General features: G+C 36.9%; 1 protein-coding gene across 3 annotated transcripts in view; it reads right to left on the bottom strand.

Annotated features, from left to right (window-relative positions):
- Positions 1-21,683, bottom strand: part of SH3BGRL (SH3 domain binding glutamate rich protein like) — a 339,568-nt gene that overhangs the window by 161,100 nt on the left and 156,785 nt on the right. The window contains exon 4 of one of the 3 annotated variants that reach the window (XM_049107600.1): positions 8,264-9,536. The exons of the other annotated variants lie outside the window; for them this stretch is intronic. Coding sequence (XP_048963557.1) covers positions 9,477-9,536 — 60 coding nt within the window. The 3' untranslated portion in view covers positions 8,264-9,476. Of the gene's footprint in view, positions 1-8,263; positions 9,537-21,683 lie in introns of those variants that run through there. 3 annotated transcript variants of the gene reach the window in all.

Below are 21,683 nucleotides of genomic sequence, written 5' to 3'. Positions count from 1 at the left end.
CTCCATGCTGAGTGTGGAACCTGAGAGGAGGCTCCTATCTCATAACACTGAGATCATGATCTGAGTTGAAATCAGTCGGAAGTTTAACTGAGTGAGCCACCCAGGCACCTGTACTGGAGCTATTTTAAAAAGGAAAGAAAAAAGCATATGACTGGGTCCCATTCCAAGTCTTCCTAAATGGAAATAAGGGAGAGAATTGCAATTTGTATTTTAACAGACACTTCAGGTATTTTTTTTTTTTTGGTATACTAAGATTTGGGAACCAATATTAAGGAATAACAACTTTAGATCACTCCTCTCTTTACCTCCACATTTGCTATAAAATGGTAGTTTTCTTCCAAATTTGTTTCTACACCTGTGGTTTCTATCTTGTTGCATTGTACCTCAATCCACTCAAACCCCAAGTCAGAAACCTGGGTATCATCCAAAATATCACCCACACCCCTCACTCTCGTATGCAATCAATCATCAAACCCTACATGAGCTAGTCTTGATATCCGTTATCCCACTATTCTTTAGCTCTCCAGCTGTTTACCTTGATCATGCCCTAATCATTCTTCCTTATACTATTGCAGTAATATCTTAACTCTCTTCTTCCAGTTTTATTATTCTATATCTGTCCTCTGCTGCTAAATCAGTGCGTTTCAACCTTTACTGAACTTTGTAATTATCTGAGGACTTTGAAACACCATAATTTCTGGATCCTATCCTTATTTATTTATTATTTATTTATTTATTTATTTTACTATTTAATTTTTTAAATTTAAATTGTAATTAGTTAACATAAAGTGCAACATTGGCTTCTGGAGTAGAATTCAGTGATTCAACACTTACATACAATGCCCACTGCTCATTACAAGTGCCTTCTTTAATACCAAACATCTGTCTGGCCCACTGCCCACCCATTTCCCTCCATCAGCTTTGTTTGCTCTTTATTGTTAAGAATCACTTTATGGCTTGTTTTCCTCTCTCTTTTTTTCCCCTTTCTCAAATGTCCATCTGTCTTCTTACTTAAATTCCACATATGAATGAGATCATATGGTATTAAATATGACTTACATATTTCACTTAGAACTATAGCTCCATCCATGTCTTTGTAAATGGCAAAATTTCATTCTTGTTTGTAGCTGAATAATATTCCAGTGTGTATGTACATATACATATATATACCCACATCTTCTTTATCCGTTCATCGGTCAATGGACATTTGGGATCGTTTCATAATTTGACAATTGTTGATAATACTGTTAGAAACACCAGGGTGCATATGTATCCCTTTGAATTAGTATTTTTGCATCCTTTGGATAAATGCATGGTAGCACAATTGCTAGATCATAGGGTAGTTCTATTTTGTAGTTTCTGAGAATCCTCCTTACTATTTTCCAGAGTGGCTGCACCAAGTTTACATTCCAACTAACAGTGCAAGAGGGTTCCATTCTTACCACATCCTCACCAAAACTTGTTTGTTGTGTTCACTATAGCTATTCTAACAGGTGTGAGGTGATATCATGATTTTGATTTGTATTTACATGATGATCAGTGATGCTAAGCATCCTGAAATGTGTCTCTAAGCCATTTAGATATCTTCTTTGGAGAAGTGTCTATTCATGTATTCTGTCCATTTCTTAACTGAATCATTGGTGATTTTGAAAACTTTTTTTTATAGACTGTAGATACTAACCCTTTATCAGATATGTCATTTGCAAATATTTTCTCCCATTATGTAGGCTGCTTTTTAGATACATTAATTGTTTACTTTATGTTGATGAATTCCTAATTCATTTTTGCTTTTGTTTCTCTTGCTTCCATCGACATGTCTAATAAGAATTTATTACAGCTGAGGTCAAAGAGGTTGATTCCTGTTTTATACTCTAGGATTTTGAAGATTTCCTGTCTCACTTTTAAGTCTTTCATCCATCTTGAATTTTTTTTTGATTATGGTGTAAGAAAGTGACCCAAGGGCACCTAGGTGGCTCAGTGGTTGAGCCTCTGCCTTTGGCTAAGGTTATTATCTGAGAGTCTTGGGATTGAGTCCTGCATCAGGCTCCCCACAGGGAACCTGCTTCTCTCTCTGCCTATGTCTCTCCCTCCTTCTCTGTCTCTCATGAAAAAATAAATAAAATCTTTAACACAAAAAGTGGCCCAGTTTCATTCTTTTGCATGTTGCTGTCCAGGTTGTTCAACACTATTTGTTGAATAGACTGTCTTTTTTCCATTATCTATTTTGTGCTTTGTCACAGTTTAGTTAACCAGATAGTTATGGATCCATTTCTGGGTTCTCTATTCTGTTTCAATCTTCTATGTATCTGTTTTTATGCCAGTACCATACTATCTTGATGACTACATATTTGTAAATATAGCTTGAAATTTGGAATTGTGATGCCTCCATTTTTTTTTCTTTTTTAGAATTACTTTGGCTATTCAGGTTATTTTGTGGTTCCACACACATTTTAGGATTGTTTGTTCTAGCTCTGTGGAAAATGCTGGTGGTATTTTGACAGAGATTGTATTGAATGTGTAGATTGCTTTGAGTAGCATAGATATTTTAACAATGTTTGTTCTTCCAATCCATGAGCATGAAATGCTTTTCCATTTCTTTGTGTCTTCTTCAGTTTCTTTCATGAGTACTCTATAGTTTTCAGAATATAGATCTTTTACTTCTTCAGTTAGGTTTATTCTTAGGTATCTTATGGTTTTTGGTGCAATTGCAAATGAGAGCAATTCCTTGATTTCTTTTTCTGCTACTTCATTATGGTTGTATAGAATAAAACAAATTTCTGCACATTGATTTTATATCTTACAACTTTGCTGAATTCATGTATGACTTCTAGCAGCTTTTTGATTAAGTCTTTTAGAATTTCTATATCAATCACGTCATTTTCAAAGAGTGAAAATTTGACTTCTTCCTTGCCAATTTAGATGCTTTTGTTGTCTGATTGCTGAGGCTAAGACTTCTAGTACTCTGTTAAATCATAATGTTGAGACTGGACTTCCTTGTCACGTTTCTGACTCAATTTTTCTCCATTGATGATATTATCTTGGGGTCTTTCATTTATGGCTTTTATGATGTTTAGTTAATCCTCCATCAATCCCAATTTTGTGAGGGTTGTTATCAAAAAAGGATGCTAGGGGCACCTTTGTGGCTCAGTCAGTTATGCATCTGACTCTTGATTTTAGCTCAAGTCATGATCTCAGGGTCGTAAGAGCCAGCCCCACACAGGCTCCACAATGGGCATGGAGCCTGCTTAAGATTCTCTCTCTTCCTCTCCCTCTACTCCTCCCCTCACCTCTCTCTGAAAAAAGAAAGTAAGAAAGGATGTTGTATATTGTCAAATGCTTTCTACATCTGTTAATAGGACTATATGGTTCTTATTCTGTCTTTTGTTAATGTGATGTATCCCATTGATTGCTTTTTTAATATGAACCACCCTTGTAGCCCAGGAATAAATCCCACTTGATCATGGTGAATAATACTTTTAATATACTGTTGAATTCAACCTGGTAGTATTTTATTGAGAATTTTTGCATCCATGTTCATCAGGGATGTTGGCCTGTAGGTCTCTTTTTTAGTAGGGTATTTGTCTAGTTTTGGAGTCAAGGTAATGCTGGCTTCTAGAATGAGTTTGGAAATTTTCCTTCCATTTCTCTTTTTTACAACATTTTAAGGAGAATAGGTATTAATTATTTAAATGTTTGGTAGAATTCCCCTAGGAAGCTATATGGCTCTGGCTTTTGTTCTTTGGGAAATTTTTGATTACTGATTCAATTTCTTAGCTGATTATGAGTATGTTCCATTTTTCTATTTCTTCCTGTTTCAGTTTTGGTAGTTTGTAGGCTAGCAGGAATTTTTCCATTTCCTCCAGGTTGCCCAGTTTGTTGGCATATAATATATATTTTTTTTTTTTTTGCATTTCTGTGGTGTTGGGATGTCTCCTCTTTCATTTTTTATTTTTATCTATTCTAGTTCTTTCTCTTTACTTTTTCACAAGTCTAGCCAGGAGTATATCAATTTTATTAATTCTTCCAAAGAACCAGCCCTTAGTTTTGTTCATCCATTCTACTTTTTTTGTTTGTTTCCATATCATATATTTCTGTTCTAATTTTTATTATTTCCTTTCTCCTGGCTTTAGACTTTATTTGCTGTTACTTTTCTAGCTTCTTTAGGTATAGTGTTAGATTATATATTTGAGACTTGTTTGCTTCTTGAGGTAGGCTTTTTTTTTTAATTTATTTTTTATTGGTGTTCAATTTACTAACATACAGAATAACCCCCAGTGCCCGTCACCCATTCACTCCCACCCCCCGCCCTCCTCCCCTTCTACCACCCCTAGTTCGTTTCCCAGAGTTAGCAGTCTTTACGTTCTGTCTCCCTTTCTGCTATTTCCCACACATTTCTTCTCCCTTCCCTTATATTCCCTTTCACTATTATTCATATTCCCCAAATGAATGAGAACATATAATGTTTGTCCTTCTCCGACTGACTTACTTCACTCAGCATAATACCCTCCAGTTCCATCCACGTTGAAGCAAATGGTGGGTATTTGTCATTTCTAATAGCTGAGTAATATTCCATTGTATACATAAACCACATCTTCTTTATCCATTCATCTTTCGTTGGACACCGAGGCTCCTTCCACAGTTTGACTATCGTGGCCATTGCTGCTATAAACATCGGGGTTGAGGTAGGCTTTTATCGCAATATACTTCCCTCTTAGGACTACCTTTGCTGCTTCCCAAAGATTTTGGACTAACATGTTTTCATTCTCATTTCGTTTCATCTATTTTTTTATTTCTTCTTTACTTTTTGGTTAATCCACTCATTCCTTAGTAGGATATTCTTTAATCTCCATGTATTTGTAGTCTTTCCAAAAGTCTTCTTGTGTTTGACTTCAAGGTCTGAATCATTTTGATCTGAAAATATGCATGTTATGATCTCAATCTTTTTGTACTTTTTTAAGGCCTGATTTCTGACACAGTATGTGTTCCATTCTGGATAATGTCCCATGTATACTCGAGAAGAATATGTATGTATTCTGCTGCTTTGGTTGAAATGCTTAGTATACATCTGTTAAGTCCACCTGGTCCAGTGTGTCATTCAAAGCCCTTGTTTCCTTGTTGATTTTATTTAAATGATCTGTCCATTGTTGCATGTGGGGTGTTAAAATCCTCTACTATTATTTTAGTATTATCCATGAGTTTCTTTATGTTTATTATTAATTGATTTATATATGTGGGTGCTCCCAAGTGGGAGGTATAAATATTACAATTGTTAGACCTTCTTGATGGATAGATCCCTTAACTATGCTATAATGTCCTTCTTCATCTCTTGTTACAGTTTTTGTTTTAAAATCTAGTTTGGGGCAGCCCCAGTGGCTCAGCGGTTTAGCACCGCCTTCAGCCAAGGGCAGGATCTTGGAGACCCAGGATTGAGTCCCATGTCACCCCCTCAGAATTAAATAAAATTAAAATCTCAGGATTAAATAAATTAATTAAAGAATGTATGTATGTATTTATTTATTTTAGAATTTCCTGGAACATAAGTAAGCACTGAAGTACTGACTATTATGACTTTCAAGGGAGGCAATAGTTCTAAACTGTTACTAATGCTGTGATAGAGGTAGGTACTGGAACTCAGCAGCATACCAAGATTAAATAAATAAATAAATAAATAAATAAATAAATAAATAAATAAAATAAACTCAGATATAGGCAGGGTGAATGCAGGGTTCTAAGGGAAACCAGGGATGCAAGAGTGATTGATAGCTCTTCTATGAAGGCTCACTGAAGGATGGGCAGTGCAAACTTTCAGCTTCCCATCTAGAGGTCCTGGGCACCACCAGGGCCAGGATCATTGTTTAAAGCCTTCTGGGAGGAAAACATTGCAGTCATTTGGAAGCCAGAGTTGCTTACACCAAGCTTGGGTTGTATATTCAGTCTCACACTCTACTAAGAGAATATCAAAGATGGCTGAGTGTAAGCTAGCAGTTATGGAAGCCCTTTAAGATCAGGAAATGAATAAGACTTTTTTGAACATAGTGACTAGAGAGTAGAAGGATACAGACATATCAGTCACAGTTAAAACCAGTTTATCTTTTAAAATATAGAAAATAACTACCGTGTGCATTTTTCCCTTTAACACGTTATTTGTCTAGCTAAGAGACTAAGAAAACTGAGGGGGATTGTCACCCATCATGATAACGTTAACTGGAGATGTCCATAGGAATGTTAATCTGGGCAATATAAAAAGTCTGCTGATTTTCAGATAATGCACTCTAATAGCCATCTACTGAAAAGGTCTTTTTCTCATCTCCTAAACCCCCTGTAATGAATTGAATCGCAGTCCCTGGGGCACCTGGGTGGTATTGTCAGTTCAGCATCTGACTCTTGATTTTGGATCTAGTCATGATCTCAGGGTCATGAAATTGAGCCCTTCATGGGGCTCCATGTTCAGCACAGAGTCTGCTTGAAATTCTATCTCCTGTCCATCTGTCCCTGCTGCTCATATTCTCTCTCTCCACCTTCCTCTCATTAAATAAATAATTAAATAATATATCTATACAGTCACATTCTAGTTCCTGGCATCTATGAATCTTACCTTATTTGGACAGAGGTTTTACAAATGTAATTAAGGCTCTTGAAATGAGAGAAGGTCATCCTGGATTTCCCAGGTAGGTTCTAGATACAATGAGAATCCTTATAAGCGTAAGGCAGAAGGTTAGTAAATAGAAGAGAAAGCACTGTGGCCACTAAAGAAAAGATTGGAATAATATTGGCATATGCCAAGAAATTCTTGGAATCAAAAGCAGCTGAAAGAGGAAAAGAATAGATTCTCCCTTAGAACCTCCAGAAGGAATACAGAATTACTGACACTTTGATTTCAAACATCTGGCCTCTAGGACTCTGACAGATTAGTTTGTTCTTTTAAGCTGCCCAGCTCATACTAATATTTTATGAGACTCATAGAAAACAAATATGCCCCATGTACAATTTCCTAAAATTAAGACAAAAAAAATACCTGGGGTCATGGATGAGGTTAAAAGAGGTTTTCCTTTATACTGTTAAAGAAGAGACACAGGTATATTCCTAAGGTCATGCTATAAATGAGAAAGCTGCTGGAATAACACAAGAATCACTCCAAGTCCCAAGTATTTTTCATTAATTTATTTATTTTTTCCAAGTAGTTTTTGTAAATTTTGTAATGCAGAGATTTTCAAAAGGTAGGTGGATACATAATAAAATTAATAGAGTTGTATGCTATGAGCATTTTTTGAAAACGGAAATAAAACAGTGGAAGATACTCCATTATATGGCACATACTTTTATTTTAAAAGTTTGTTGTATTAAATTTATTAATTGTAATATTAACTATTAATAACACTGACTTCAATATATTGATTATTTAATGTGCCAGCCATGTGTTATCTCATAGGTGAATGGGTCTACATCTTATAGCTGATGAAAAGAAAGTTTAGAGGATTAAATTAAGTAATTCAGCAATGTCTAAAACTAGTAAGTGATATAATAAGCAGAATTTGCAATTAAGTAGGTGGAAATAGAAGGTATTATACTAAGCAAAATAGGTCAATCAGAGAAAGAAAATTATCATATATAATTCCACTCATATGTGGAATTTAAGAAACAAAACAGAGGACCATAAAGGAAGGGGGGAAATAAAATAAGATGAAATTAGAGACAGAGACAAACCAAAACAGACTCTTAACCATAGAAAACAAACTGAGGGTTGCTGGAGGGGAGAGGGGCTGGGAGTACTGTGTGATGGACAATAAGGGGGGTACATTAAAAAAAGGAGGGTATATGATGTAATGATGTAATGTAGCACTGGGTATTATATACAACAGTTGAATCACTGAACTCTACCTCTGAAACTAGTATAACAGTATATGTTAGTTAATTGTGTAAAATTAAAAATGAAAGAAAGAAAGAAAGAGAAAGAAAGAAAGAAGAAAGAAAGAAAGAAAGAAGAAAGAAAGAAAGAAAGAAAGAAAGAAAGAAAGAAAGAAGAAAGAAAGAAGATAAAGTGTGGGAAATGTTTACAAGCTTAATGTCCCCATGTTGAAAGTTTAGAAAGACAGACATAGTATTGAATATGAATAAGTGTTATTGGGAATATTAGCTGTATGACTCTGGGAAAATAATGTAATTCATTTCATCTGTAAAAAGTAGATAATAATATCTACTTTGTATATTTGCATAGATTAAAGAAAATAACCCTTGGAAATAATTTCAAGGAAATCTGATCACAGATTTTTAAAAAAGATTTTATTTATTTATTCATGAGAGACCATAGACACAGAGAGAGAGGCAGAGACACAGGCAGAGGGAGAAGCAGGCTCCATGTGGGGACCCCGACGTGGGACTCGATCCCGGATCTCCAGGATCATGCCCTGGGCCGAAGGCAGGTGCCAAACCACTGAGCCACCCAGGGATCCCCCTGATCACAGATTTTAATATAGTTTAGCAGTTTTTGTTTTAATTTTGGAAGAAAAAATTAAAAGTGTATGGTACCAACTTTTAAAAAATATTTAAAAGTAGTAGACATTGTTCAGAATCTTATTGAAAGGCAAATAAAAAAAAAACTACCTGGGACAAATGATTATGATTAAGACATACAATATATTGTTTGGGAGGAAAATCTGGGGAATGAATTTTGGAGGGAAATTAAGGCATCAAAAGTACACGTTTACTAGAGAATTTAGAAAGCCACTCAATGCCAAGAATGAAAAGTATGCCCAGAGAAGACTTGGCAAGGCCCTGAACAGCACTCATTTTGGTAAAAAAGTTAAACTATCTCTTATTTTAGATGACATGATCTATACATAGTAAATCATAATAACTCCACCAGGAATCTACTGGAAGTAATACATAAATTCAGAGGAGTTGCAGGATACAAAATTAATACCTAGAAATCAGTTGCATTTCTATACACTAATAATGAAGTAACAAAAAGAAAAATTAAGAAGACAACTCCATTTACAATTGCACCAAAAAGAAAAAAAAATGCCTAATAAACTTAACCAAACTGGTAAAAAAATGTATACTCTGAAAACTATAAAATATTGATGAAAAATTTGAAGAGAATACAAAAAGTGAAAAGAGATTCCATACTCATGAATTGGAAGAATTAATATTGTGAAAATGTCCATATTAAAAATGTCCAATTATAAGGCAGTGCACAGACTCAACACAATCTGAATGCCAACAGCATTTTTCACAAAACTAGAACAGATAATCCTAAAATTTGTATGGAACCACAAAAGACTAAATAGCCAAAGCAATCCCTTTTTTAGATGTAATTTATTTATTCATGAGAGAAACAGAAATCTTTTTTTTAAAAGATTTTATATATTTATTCATGAGAGACACAGAGAGTGAGAGAGAGGCAGAGACACAGGCAGAGGGAGAAGCAGGCTCCATGCAAGGAGCTCGATGTGGGACTTGAACCCAGGAATCCAGGATCATGCCCTGAGCAAAGGCAGCGCCCAACCACTGAGCCACTCAGGCATCCCAAAGAAATCCTGAGGAGAAAGCAAAAAACAAAGGTGGAGGTACCACAATTCCTGATTTTAATACAGGCTACAAAGCTGTAGTAATCCAAAGAGTATAGCAATGGCACAAAAATAGACACATAGACCTATGGAACAGAATGGAGGTCCCCCAAAAAAACCCATATTTATATGATCAATTAATTTATCACACAGAAGGCAAGAATATCCTATGGCAAAAAGACAGTCTTCTCAATAAATAGTGCCAGGAAAAATGGACAGCTATATATAAAAGAATGAAATTGGACCACTTTCTAACACCATGTGCAAAAACAAACTCAAAATGGGTTAGACTGAAATATGATATCTGAAACCATGAAACTCCTAGAGGAGAATACATGCAATAATTTCTGTGACATTGGCAAAACTAATGTTTTTCTAGATATGTCTCCTAAGGCAAGGGAAATAAAACAAAAATACACTATTAGAAGTACCTTAGAATAAAAAAGCTTTTGCAGACTGAAGTAAACCATCAATAAAATTATTTTTTATAATAAATTTATTTTTTAATTTCAATTTGCCAACATACAGAATAACACCCAGTGCTTATCCCGTCAAGTGCCCCCCTCAGTGCCCGTCACCCAGTCACCCCCACCCCTGCGCTCCTCCCCTTCCACCACCCCTAGTTCGTTTCCCAGAGTTAGGAGTCTTTATGTTCTGTCTCCCTTTCTGATATTTCCCACATACTTCTTCTCCCTTCCCTTCTATTTCCTTTCACTATTACTTGTATTCCCCAAATGAATGAGAACACATAATGTATGTCCTTCTCCGATTGACTTATTCACTCAGCATAATACCCTCCAGTTCCATCCACGTTGAAGCAAATGGTGGGTATTTGTCATTTCTAATGCCTGAGTAATATTCCATTGTATACATAAACCACATCTTCTTTATCCATTCATCTTTCGATGGACACTGAGGCTCCTTCCACAGTTTGGCTATTGTGGACATTGCTGCTAGAAACATTGGGGTGCAGGTGTCCTGGCGTTTCATTGCATCTGTATCTTTGGGGTAAATCCCCAACAGTGCAATTGCTGGGTCGTAGGGCAGGTCTATTTTTAACTCTTTGAGGAACCTCCACACAGATTTCCAGAGTGACTGCACCATTTCACATTCCCACCAAGAGTGTAAGAGGGTTCCCTTTTCTCCACATCCTCTCCAACATTTGTGGTTTCCTGCCTTGTTAATTTTCCCCATTCTCACTGGTGTGAGGTGGTATCTCATTGTGGTTTTGATTGGTATTTCCCTGATGGCAACTGATGCAGAGCATTTTCTCATGTGCATGTTGGCCATGTATATGTCTTCCTCTGTGAGATTTCTGTTCATGTCTTTTTCCCATTTCATGATTGGGTTGTTTGTTTCTTTGGTGTTGAGTTTAAGAAGTTCTTTATAGATCTTGGAAACTAGCCCTTTATCTGATATGTCATTTGCAAATATCTTCTCCCATTCTGTAGGTTGTCTTTGAGTTTTGTTGACTGTATCCTTTGCTGTGCAAAAGCTTCTTATCTTGATGAAGTCCCAATAGTTCATTTTTGCTTTTGTTTCTTTTGCCTTTGTGGATGTATCTTGCAAGAAGTTACTGTGGCCGAGGTCAAAAAGGGTGTTGCCTGTGTTCTTCTCTAGGATTTTGATGGAATCTTGCCTCACATTTAGATCAATCATTTAGATTGACTCCTTAAATTCTCTTTCTTCAGTCTCATTGTTAGTGTATAGAAATGTCACTGATTTCTGGGCATTGATTTTGTATTGTGTCTGCCACATTGCCGAATTGCTATATGAGTTCTAGCATTCTTGGGGTGGAGTTTTTTGGGTTTCCTACGTACAGTATCATGTTATCTGCGAAGACGGAGAGTTTGACTTCTTTGTCAATTTGAACGCCTTTTATTTATTTTTGTTGTCTGATTTCTGAGTGTAGGACTTCTAGTACTATGTTTACTAACAGTGGTGAGACTGGACATCGGTCTCATGTTCCTTGTATAAGGGGAAAGGCTCTCAGTGTTTTCCCATTGAGAAAGATGTTTGTTGTGGGCTTTTTGTAGATGGCTTTTAAGATGCGGAGGAGTGCTGTCTCTATCCCTACACTCTGAAGAGTTTTGATCAGGAATGGATGCTGTATTTGGTCAAATGCTTTCTCTGCATCTATTGAGAGGGTCATAGGATTATTGTTTTTTCTCTTGTTGATATGATCTATCACGTTGATTGTTTTACCAGTGTTGAGCTAACCTTGCATCCCAGGGATAAATCCCACTTGGCCATGGTGAATAATCTTCTTAATGTATTATTCGGTCCTATTGGCTAGTATCTTGTTGAGAATTTTTGCATCTGTGTTAATGAGAGATATTGGTCTATAATTTTCCTTTTTGGTGGGGTCTTTGTCTTGTTTTGGAAATAAGGTGATGCTCGCCTAATAAAATGAGTTTGGAAGTATTGCATCCCTTTCTATCTTTTGAAACAGCTTTGGTAGAATAGGTATAGTTTCTTCTTTAAACATTTGATAAAATTCCCCTGAGAAGCCATCTGACCATGGACATTTGCGTCTTGGGAGGTTTTCGATGACTGCTTCAATTTCCTCCCTGGTTATTGGCTTGTTCAGGTTTTTTTTATTTTTATTTATTTATGATAGTCACACACACACACACACAGAGAGAGAGAGAGAGAGGCAGAGACATAGGCAGAGGGAGAAGCAGGCTCCATGCACCGGGAGCCCGACGTGGGATTCAATCCCGGGTCTCCAGGATCGTGCCCTGGGCCAAAGGCAGGCGCTAAACCTCTGCGCCACCCAGGGAACCCCTGTTCAGGTTTTCTATTTCTTCCTGTTACAGTTTTGGTAATTTGTGGTTTTCCAGAATTGCGTCCATTTCTTCTAGATTGTCTGCTATATTGGCTTATAGCTGCTCATAATACGTTTTTAAAATCGTTTGTATTTCCTTGGTATTGGTTGAGATCTCTTTTATTTGTGATTTCATTAATTTGAGTCTTTTCTCTTTTGGTTTTAATAAGGCTGGCTAATGGTTTATCTATCTTATTAATTGTTTCAAGGAACAAACTCCTGGTTTTGTTGATCTGTTCTACAGTTCTTCTGGTCTCTATTTCATTTAGTTCTGCTTGAATCTTTATTAACTCTCATCTTCTGCTTGCTATACTTTTTACTTGCTGTTCTTTCTCCAGTTCCTTTAGGTGCGAGGTTAGCTTGTGTATTTTTCTCCAATTTTTTGAGGGATGCTTGTATTGTGGTGTATTTCCCTCTCAGGACTGCTTTTGCTGTATCCCAAAGACTTGACAGGTTCTATCTTTATTTTAATTAGTTTCCATGAATCTTTTTAATTCTTCTCTAATTTCCTGGTAGACCAATTCATCTTCTAGCAGGATGCTCTTTAACCTCCACTGTTTTAATTTCTTCCAAATTTCTTCTTGTGTTTGAGTTCCAGTTTCTAAGCTTTGTGGTCTGAAAATATGCAGGATAAAATCAATCTTTTGGTATGGGTTGAAACCTGATCTGAGACCCAATATGTGGTCTATTCTGGAGAAAATTCCACATGCACTTGAGAAGAAAGTCTATTCAGTTGTGTTCAGATGGAAAGTTCTGTATATATCTGTGAAATCCTTCTGGTCCAGTATATCATTTAAAGCTCTTTTTTCTTTGGAAATGTTGTGCTTAGAATATCTGTCATTTACTGAAAGTGCCATGTTGAAGTCTGCTATAATTAGAGTTTTATTATCTAAGCATGTTATTAATTGATTGTTGTACTTGGCAGCCCCCACATTCGGGGCAAAAATATTCATGATTGTTAGGTCCTCTTGGTCCTCTTGTTGGATAGATCCTTTAAGTATGATACAGTGTCCCTCTTCATCTCTCACTACAGTCTTCGGGATAAACTTTAGTTTATCTGATAGAAGGATGGCTACCCCTGCTTTCTTTTGAGGACCATTTGAATGGTAAATGGTTCTTCAACCTTTCATTTTCATCCTGGAGTTGTCCTTAGGTCACAAATGAGTCTCTAATAGACAGGAAATAGTTGGGTTTTGCTCTTTTATCCAGTCTGAAACTTTATGTCTTTTGATGGGATTATTTAGCCCATTCACATTCAGAGTTACTATTGAAAGATATGAATTTAGTGTCATAATAATACTTATTCAGGCCCTGTTTTTTGGATTATTTCTTTGGGATTTCTCTTTCTCTTACAAGGTCCTCCTTAATATTTCTTGCAGAGCTGGTTTTGTGGTCACATATTCCTTCTGTTTCTGCCCATTTTGGAAGCTCTTTATCTCTCTTTCTATTGTGACTTACAGCCTTGCTGGAAAGAGTGTTCTTGCTGCATGTTCTTCTCATTTAGGACCCCGAATATATCCTGCCAGCCCTCTCTAGCCTGCCAGGTCTCTGTGGAGAGGTCCGCTGTTAATCTAAAATTTCTCTCTGTATAAGTTAGGAATCTCTTGTTTTTTGCTGCTTTAAGGATCTTCTCTTTATCTTTGGAATTTACATGTTTCACTCTTAAATGTCGAGGTGTTGAACAGTTTTTATTGATTTTGGTGGGGACCTTTCTGTCTCCTGGATCTAAATGCCTTTTTCCCTCCCCAAATTAGGGAAGTTCTCAGCTATGATCTGTTCAAATATGCTTTCCGGTCTTCTGTCCCTCTTGGCTCTCTCTGGAACCACAATTATACGTTGATTTTTTCTTCTGAGGCTTATTTATTTTCCTTAACTTTTCCTCATGGTCTTTAATTGTTTTTATCTTTTTTCCTCAGCTTCCTTCCTTGCCATCAACTTGTCTTCTATGTCCCTCCCTCTTCTAACTCATTAACCCTCATCGCTAGGACCTCCAGTTTGCATTGCATCTCATTTACTTGATTTTTAATTTCAGCCTGATTAGATTCAATTCTGCAGGCATGAAGTCTCTTGATTCCTTTATGCTTTTTTCCAGGGTAACCAGTAGGTTAATAATTGTGCTTATGATTTGGCTTTTTGACATTGAATTGTAATCAAAATTCTGTAACTATGTAGCAGATAGTACCATTTCTGATTCTTTCCTTTGTGGTGAGTTCATCCTTCTAGTAATTTTGCTCTGCACAGAGTGGTGTATGAGCAGGCTGAGTCCAGAATATCAACAAAGACCTAAGTAAATTTCACCCTAGGTGATTCTGCCGAGGTCAGAGACCAAAAATTGAAAACAAAGATCAGGACAAAAGACAACAAAAGGACTACTAAAGTGAAAAACAAATTTTAAAACAAAGTAGTAAAAAATAAAACGCCAAGAATCCCAAAGAAAAAGAAAAAAAATGGCGTGGGTACTTGTAGATGGTGGTGGTGATGAAGTTGTAGTGGAGTGACAATGTAATCTCCCTGAGGGGTTCTAGAGGATGATCCTCTCAGTTCTGAGTTTATTAAGTTATGTATGTTTGAAGATGCTCAGTACCAAATTTATATAAACCAGAAATATTTGTAGAGAGCCCTACCATTGACCCCCAAGGCAAATTAGATAAAAGAGGGGGTTAGTATGGGAATAAGGAATCTCACAGAATGAGCCAGCACAGTATAGCACCTGGTTCTGGATGCATGTTGGTCATGTTTTAGAAGATATTAACTTCTGCCATTGTAGAACAAAATGAAGTAGAGAAAACAAAAAACACACACAAAAAAATATCTTGTATATCTCCCCAAATTAAGTTGAGTATGTTGAAGGAAATCTAGAAGTGGAAAATATATCTAGGACCTGTAATTGTAGAAATATGGAAGTCAAAAAAAAAAAAAGAACCTTAAAAATAAAGAGGTGGTAAAATATTGTAGTTAATGTGAGAAAGGAGAAAAAGATGGCAATTTACAGTCTGATATAAAAATGAGTTGTCCTGGAAAAAGGAAGAAAAATAAAATAGGAGGGTTAGTCTCTGGCTTTGTATACTGTAAATCCCACGACTTTCCCTGGAGATTTATAGTGCTGCTTCTCAAGAACCTGCTCTTCCCCTGTCCTTCCAGCTGGTCTTTGGGGGAGTTGCCCCCTGTGCTGATTCTCAGGTGTGTATACCTGGGGGAGCTGCCCCACCCCCTGTCAGTTTCCAGCTCAGTGAGCACTGTTTACCCCATGAGGCCTTTGTTCCCTGGTGGCCCCACCTCTCCCAGGGAGAGGATGAAACCAGGAGGAACAACTCTGGCAGCAGCCAGGTCTCCATCCCTGGAGTCAGATCCTGCAGTAACTAACAGAGTCTCCTAGTGTGCACTGGCCTAGATGCTCTCGGGGTGGCACTGGGGTGCTGATCTACACAGCTTGCAGGGTGCCCCACATCAGGAGTGTTCTCATGTCCTGTGCCCTCTCTGCTTCTTCCTGTCCCAGGGAGCGTGCATGATCATAAGCCGTGTCTGTTTGGCATCCTAGGGTCTGGGGCCTGTGCTGCTGGAATCCTGTTCCTGAGTCCATGACTCCCAAAGGAAGCAGGGCGCAGACACCTCCATCTTGAGCTGCCCTCCTGACCAAGAGGCTTCTCCTGAATGCCCCAACTTTGTGCGCTACAGCCCTTTACCAACATTGACCTGCATTGTGTGGTGCACTCTCCCCAGGTGCACTTCCTCTATTAGTGACTCCAGGAATCTGGAGGCTTCTCTGGCCCTCCTGTAACTCTGCCCGATTTCCCTGCTAAGTGCCTTTCTGTCCTGGAAGAACCCAGTTCAAATTTTTTAAAGTTCCCGCATCTCCGGGGGTGGACTTTCCTGTCCCAGAGGCTTTCACTGCCTGGATTTAGCCAAGCTCCTTGCAGTGCCCCTCCCCAACTTGGTTCTTTTTATTTTATTTTTTTTCCAGCTTCCTACCATGTTAGAAGTGAAAATCCTTCTCTCTGTAGCATTCCAGCTGTTCTCTCTTTAAATCTCAGGTCGAATTCGTAGATTTTCACGACAGTTTAAAAGTTATCTAGGTAAGTTGGTGGGTCCAGGTGAGGTGAGGACCCCTACTCCTCCGCCATATTGCCCCCTTTTTTCCTTTTTGACTTTCATATTTCTACAATTACATGTCTTAGGTATATTTTTCACTTCTGGATTCTCTTCTACATATTCATTTTAATTTTGGCAAATATACTAGATATCGTTATTCGTTTGTATTTTTTTAATTTTTCCCCCTCAGTTGGTTTTAAAACGGTGGACGTTAGTACTTTGTAAAACATGACCAATATACAGCCAGAACCAAGTGGAACATGCTGTTGGCTCATTCTGTGAGATTATATTCATTTTTCCTTCACACTCTGCCCCCCTCTTTTATTATGTTTATGTTTTGGTGGTCAATGTTGGGGCTTGCTAGAAGTATTGCTGGTTTATATAAATTTGGGATTTATCATCTTCTAACATACAGAACAAAATACATTCAGAACCAAGAAGAGATCACCCTCTAGTACCCCTCAGGTAGACTACATTCTCTCTCAACTACCACTTGATCACCAGCAGCATCCTCCCTTTTTTTCTCTTTTTCCTTACTTTGCTACTTTTTCTTCTTTTTTTCTTTTTTCTTCTTTGTTTTTGGTCTTGGCTTTTTATTTTTAGTACTTTGTTTCAAAACTTGTTTTTCTCTTTAGTGGTCCTTCTTTTTAAAATTTTGTTGTGTTCTTCTTTTTCTTTTATTTTCCGGTCTCTGACCTCTTCAGAATAATCTAGAGTGTATTTTAATTAGGTCATGGTTGATAGTTTTGACTCAGCCCACTCAAACAGCCACTATGCACTGGACAAAATGACTAGAAGGAAGAATTCACCACAAAAAAAAGAACCAGAAATGGTAATCTCTGCCACAGAATTACAGAATTTGGATTTCTTTTGTTTGTTTATTTGTTTGTTTGTTTTTCCCAGAATTTGGATTTCAATACGATGTCAGAAGGTCAATTCAGAAGTACAATTATAAAGCTACTTGCAGCTCTGGAGAAAAGCATAAAGGACACTGGAGACTTTGTGACTGCAGAATTGAGATCTAATCAGGCCAAAATTAAAAATACATTAAATGAGATGCAAGCTCAACTGGATGATCTAACTTCTAGGGTTAATGAGGTGGAAGAGAGAGTGTGTGACATAGAAGACAAGTTGATAGCAAGTAAGGAAGGAAGGTGAGGGAAAAAGAGAAAAACAGTTTAGAGCCCATGAGGAAAGGCTTAGAGAGAAATAAATGGTAACTGGAAAAGGATGAATTGCATCTAATTGGGATTACAAAAGAGGCTGAGAGAGAGAGAGAGAGGACCACAAATATATGTGAACAAATCATAGCTGAGAACTTCCCAAATCTGGGGAAATTCAAAGGCATTCAGATCCAAGAGATGGAGAGACCCCCCAAAATAAATAAAAACCGTTCAACACCTCCACACTCAATAGTGAAACTTGCAAATTTCAAAGATAAAGAGAAAATTCTTAAGCAGATGGAGACAAGGGATTCTTCACTTCTGGGGAGAAATATCAGAGTAACAACAGACCTCTACACAGAGACCTGGGAGTCCAGAAAGAGCTGGCAGGATATATTAAGGGTACTAAATGAGAAGAACATGGAAAGAAGAATACTTCATCCAGCAAGGCTGTCATTCAGAATAGAAGGAGAGATAAAGAGCTTCCAGTATAGGGAAAAACTGACAAAATATGTAACCACCAAACCGACTCTGCAAGAAATACTAAGGGGGACCCTGTAAAAGAAAGAGGGATCCCAAAGAAACAATACACAAAAATAGGGACTGAATAGATAATACTATGAAACTAAGTTCATTTCTTTCAATAGTTTGAATGTGAATGGGATAAACGGTTCCATCAAAAGACGCAAGGAATCAGACTGGATAAAAAGCAAGACTCATCTATATGCTGTCTACAAGAGACTCATTTTAGACCTAAGGACACCTCCAGTCTAGAAAATGAAGGGATGGAGAACCATTTACCATGCAAGTGATCCTCAAAAGAATGCTGGGGGTAGCAATCCTCATATTAGATAAATTAAAGTTTATGCCAAGACTGTAGTAAGATATGAAGAGTGACAATATATCATATTTAAAGGGTCTATGCAACAAGAAGACCTAACATGTATTAATATTTATGTGCCTAATGTGGGAGCAGTCAAGTATATCAATGAATTAATAAGCAAAGTAAAGAGATACTTAGATAATAATACACTAAGAGGGACTTCTTGATGGCTCAGTATTTGAGCACCCACCTTTGGCTCAGGTCATGATCCCAGGGTCCTGGGATCCAGTCTTACATTGCACTCCCCACAGGGAGCCTGCTTTTGTCTGTGCCTGTGCTTCTGCTTCTCTTTGTGTTTCTCATGAATAAATAAATAAAATCTTTTTAAAAAAATACAGTAATGAGACTTCAACATGGCATTTTCAGGAAATGACAGGTCTTCTCAACAGGACATCACCAAGGAAACAAGGACCTTAAATTATTCACTGAACCAAAGAGATTTCAAAGATATATACAGAGCTTTCCATCCAAATACAACTGAATACATATTCTTCTCAAGTGCACATGGAACTTTTTCCAGAATAGACCACATACTGGGTCACAAATCAGGTCACAACTGATACCAAAAGATTCAGATTGTCCCCTGCATATTTTCAGACCACAATACTTTGAAACTAGAATTCAATCACAAGGAAAATTTTGTAAAAAACTCAAACACATGGAAGTTAAAGACCATCCTACTAAAAGATGAATTGGTCAGCCACGAAATTAGAGGATAATTAAAAAGTTTCATAGAAACTAATGAAAATGAAGGTACAACTGTTCAAATCTTTGGGATACAGCAAAAGTGGTCCTAAGAGGGAAATACATGGCAATAAAAGCCTCCCTCAAAAAATTGAAAAAAAAAAACCACAATCAAACCTCAAACCTCAAGGAATTGCAGAAAGAACAGCAAGTAAAACCTACACGAAACAGAAAGAGAGATAATAAAGATTCGAGCAGAACTCAATGAAATAGAGACCAGAAGAACTGTAGAACAGATCAACAAAACCAGGAGTTGGTTCTTTGAAACAATTAATAAGATAGATAAACCATTAGCCAGCCTTATTAAAAAGAAGAGAGAGAAGACTCAAATTAATAAAATCATGAATGAAAAAGGAGAGATCACAACCAAATGATAGTATTATCCAAAATATTATATATTATTATTATTTTCTTGGAAATACAAACGATTTTAGAAACATATTATCAGCAACTATACACCAACATATTAGGCAATCTAGAAGAAATGGATGCATTTCTGGAAAACCACAAATTGCAAAAACTGGAACAGAAAGGAATAGGAACCCTGCACTGGCCAAAAACCAGCAAAGAAATTGAAGCAGTCATCAAAAGCCTTCCAAGACACAACAGTCAAGGGTCAGATGGCTTCCTAGGGGAATTCTATCAAACGTTTAAAGAAAAAATACCTATTCTACTAAAGCTGTTTCAAAGGATAGAAAGAGATGGAATATGTCCAAACTTGTTTTATGGGCCAGCATCACATTGATTCTAAAAACCAAGACCCCACAAAAAGGAGAATTATAGACTAATATCCTTGATTAACACGGATATAAAAATTCTCAACAAGATACCAGCCAATAGGATCCAGCAGTACATTTAGAAGATTATTCGCCATGACCAAGTGCGATTTATACCCAGGATGCAAGGATGGTTAAAATCATGTAGTATAATGAACTTCATAGATCACATCAACTAGAGAAAAATAAGAACCATACGATCCTCTCAATATATGCAGAGAAAGTATTTGACAAAATACAGCATCCATTCCTGATTAAAACTCTTCAAATTGTAGGCGTAGAGGCAACATTCCTCAAAGTCTTAAAAGCTATTTATGAAAAACCCACAGTGAGTATCATTATCAATGAAGAAAAACTGACCACCTTTTCTCTAAATCAGGTACATGACAGGGATGTCCATTCTCAACACTGATTTCAACATAGTGCTAGAAGTCCCAGTCTCAGCAGTCAGACAACAAAAGGAAATAAAAGGAATTCATATTGGCAAAGAAGAAGTTCAACTTTCCTTCTTTCAGATGACATGATACTGCATGTAGAAAACCCAGAAGAATCCACCCCAAGATTGCTAGAATTCATCCTGCAATTCAGCTATGTGGCAGGATACAAAACCAATTCCCAGAAATCAGTGGCATTTCTATACACTACCAATGATACTGAAGAAAGAGAAATTAAAGAATCAATCCCATTTACAATTTCACCCCAAAGCATAATATACCTAGGAATAAACCTAACCAAAGAGGTAAAGGATCTATATCCTAAAAACTACAGAACACTTCTGAAATTCAGGAAGACAGAAAGACATGGAAAAACATCCCATGCTCATGAATTTAAGAATAAATATTGTGATAATGTCTATCCACCCAGGAAAATTTACATGTTTAATGCAATCCCTATCAAAATACCATGGACTTATTCACAGAGTTGGAACAAATCATCTTAAGTTTTGTATGGAACTAGAAAAGACCCCAAATATCCAGAGGAATATTAATAAAGAAACCCAATGTTAGGGACATCACAATGCTGGATTTCAAGCTGTATTACAAAGCTGTGATCATCAAGACAGTGTGGTACTGGCACAAAAACAGACACATGGATCAGTTGAAGAGAATAGAGAACCCAGAAATGGGCACTCAACTCTATCATCAACTAATATTTGACAAAGCAGGAAAGAATATCCACTGAAAAAAGACACTCTCTTTAACAAATGGTTTCAGGAAATTTGGACAATGTGAGAGAAGAATCCATCTAAATCTTAGAGAAGAACACAGGCAATATCCTTTTTGAAGTTGGCCACAGCAACTTCTTGCAAGACACATCTATGAAGTAAAAATAAAACAAAAGCAAAAATGAACTATTGGGACTTCATCAAGATTAAAAGCTTCTGTACAGCCAAAGAAACAATCAACAACACGAAAAGATAACCTACAGAATGGGAGAAGATATTTGCAGATGATGTATCAGATAAAGGGATAGTATCTAAGATCTATAAAGAACTTATTAAATTCAGCACGCAAGCACCAAAAAATCCAATCATGAAATGGGCAGAACACATGAACAGAAATTTCACTAAAGAAGTCATACACATGGCCAACAGGCACATGAGAAAACTCTCTCATTGACTTTCTATCAGGGAAA

The sequence above is a fragment of the Canis lupus genome, chromosome X (genome assembly GCF_003254725.2).
Source record: "Canis lupus dingo isolate Sandy chromosome X, ASM325472v2, whole genome shotgun sequence".
Classification (NCBI taxonomy): domain Eukaryota; kingdom Metazoa; phylum Chordata; class Mammalia; order Carnivora; family Canidae; genus Canis; species Canis lupus.
Note: the sequence above shows the minus strand (reverse complement) of the source record. Positions and strands in the feature narration are given on the sequence as shown.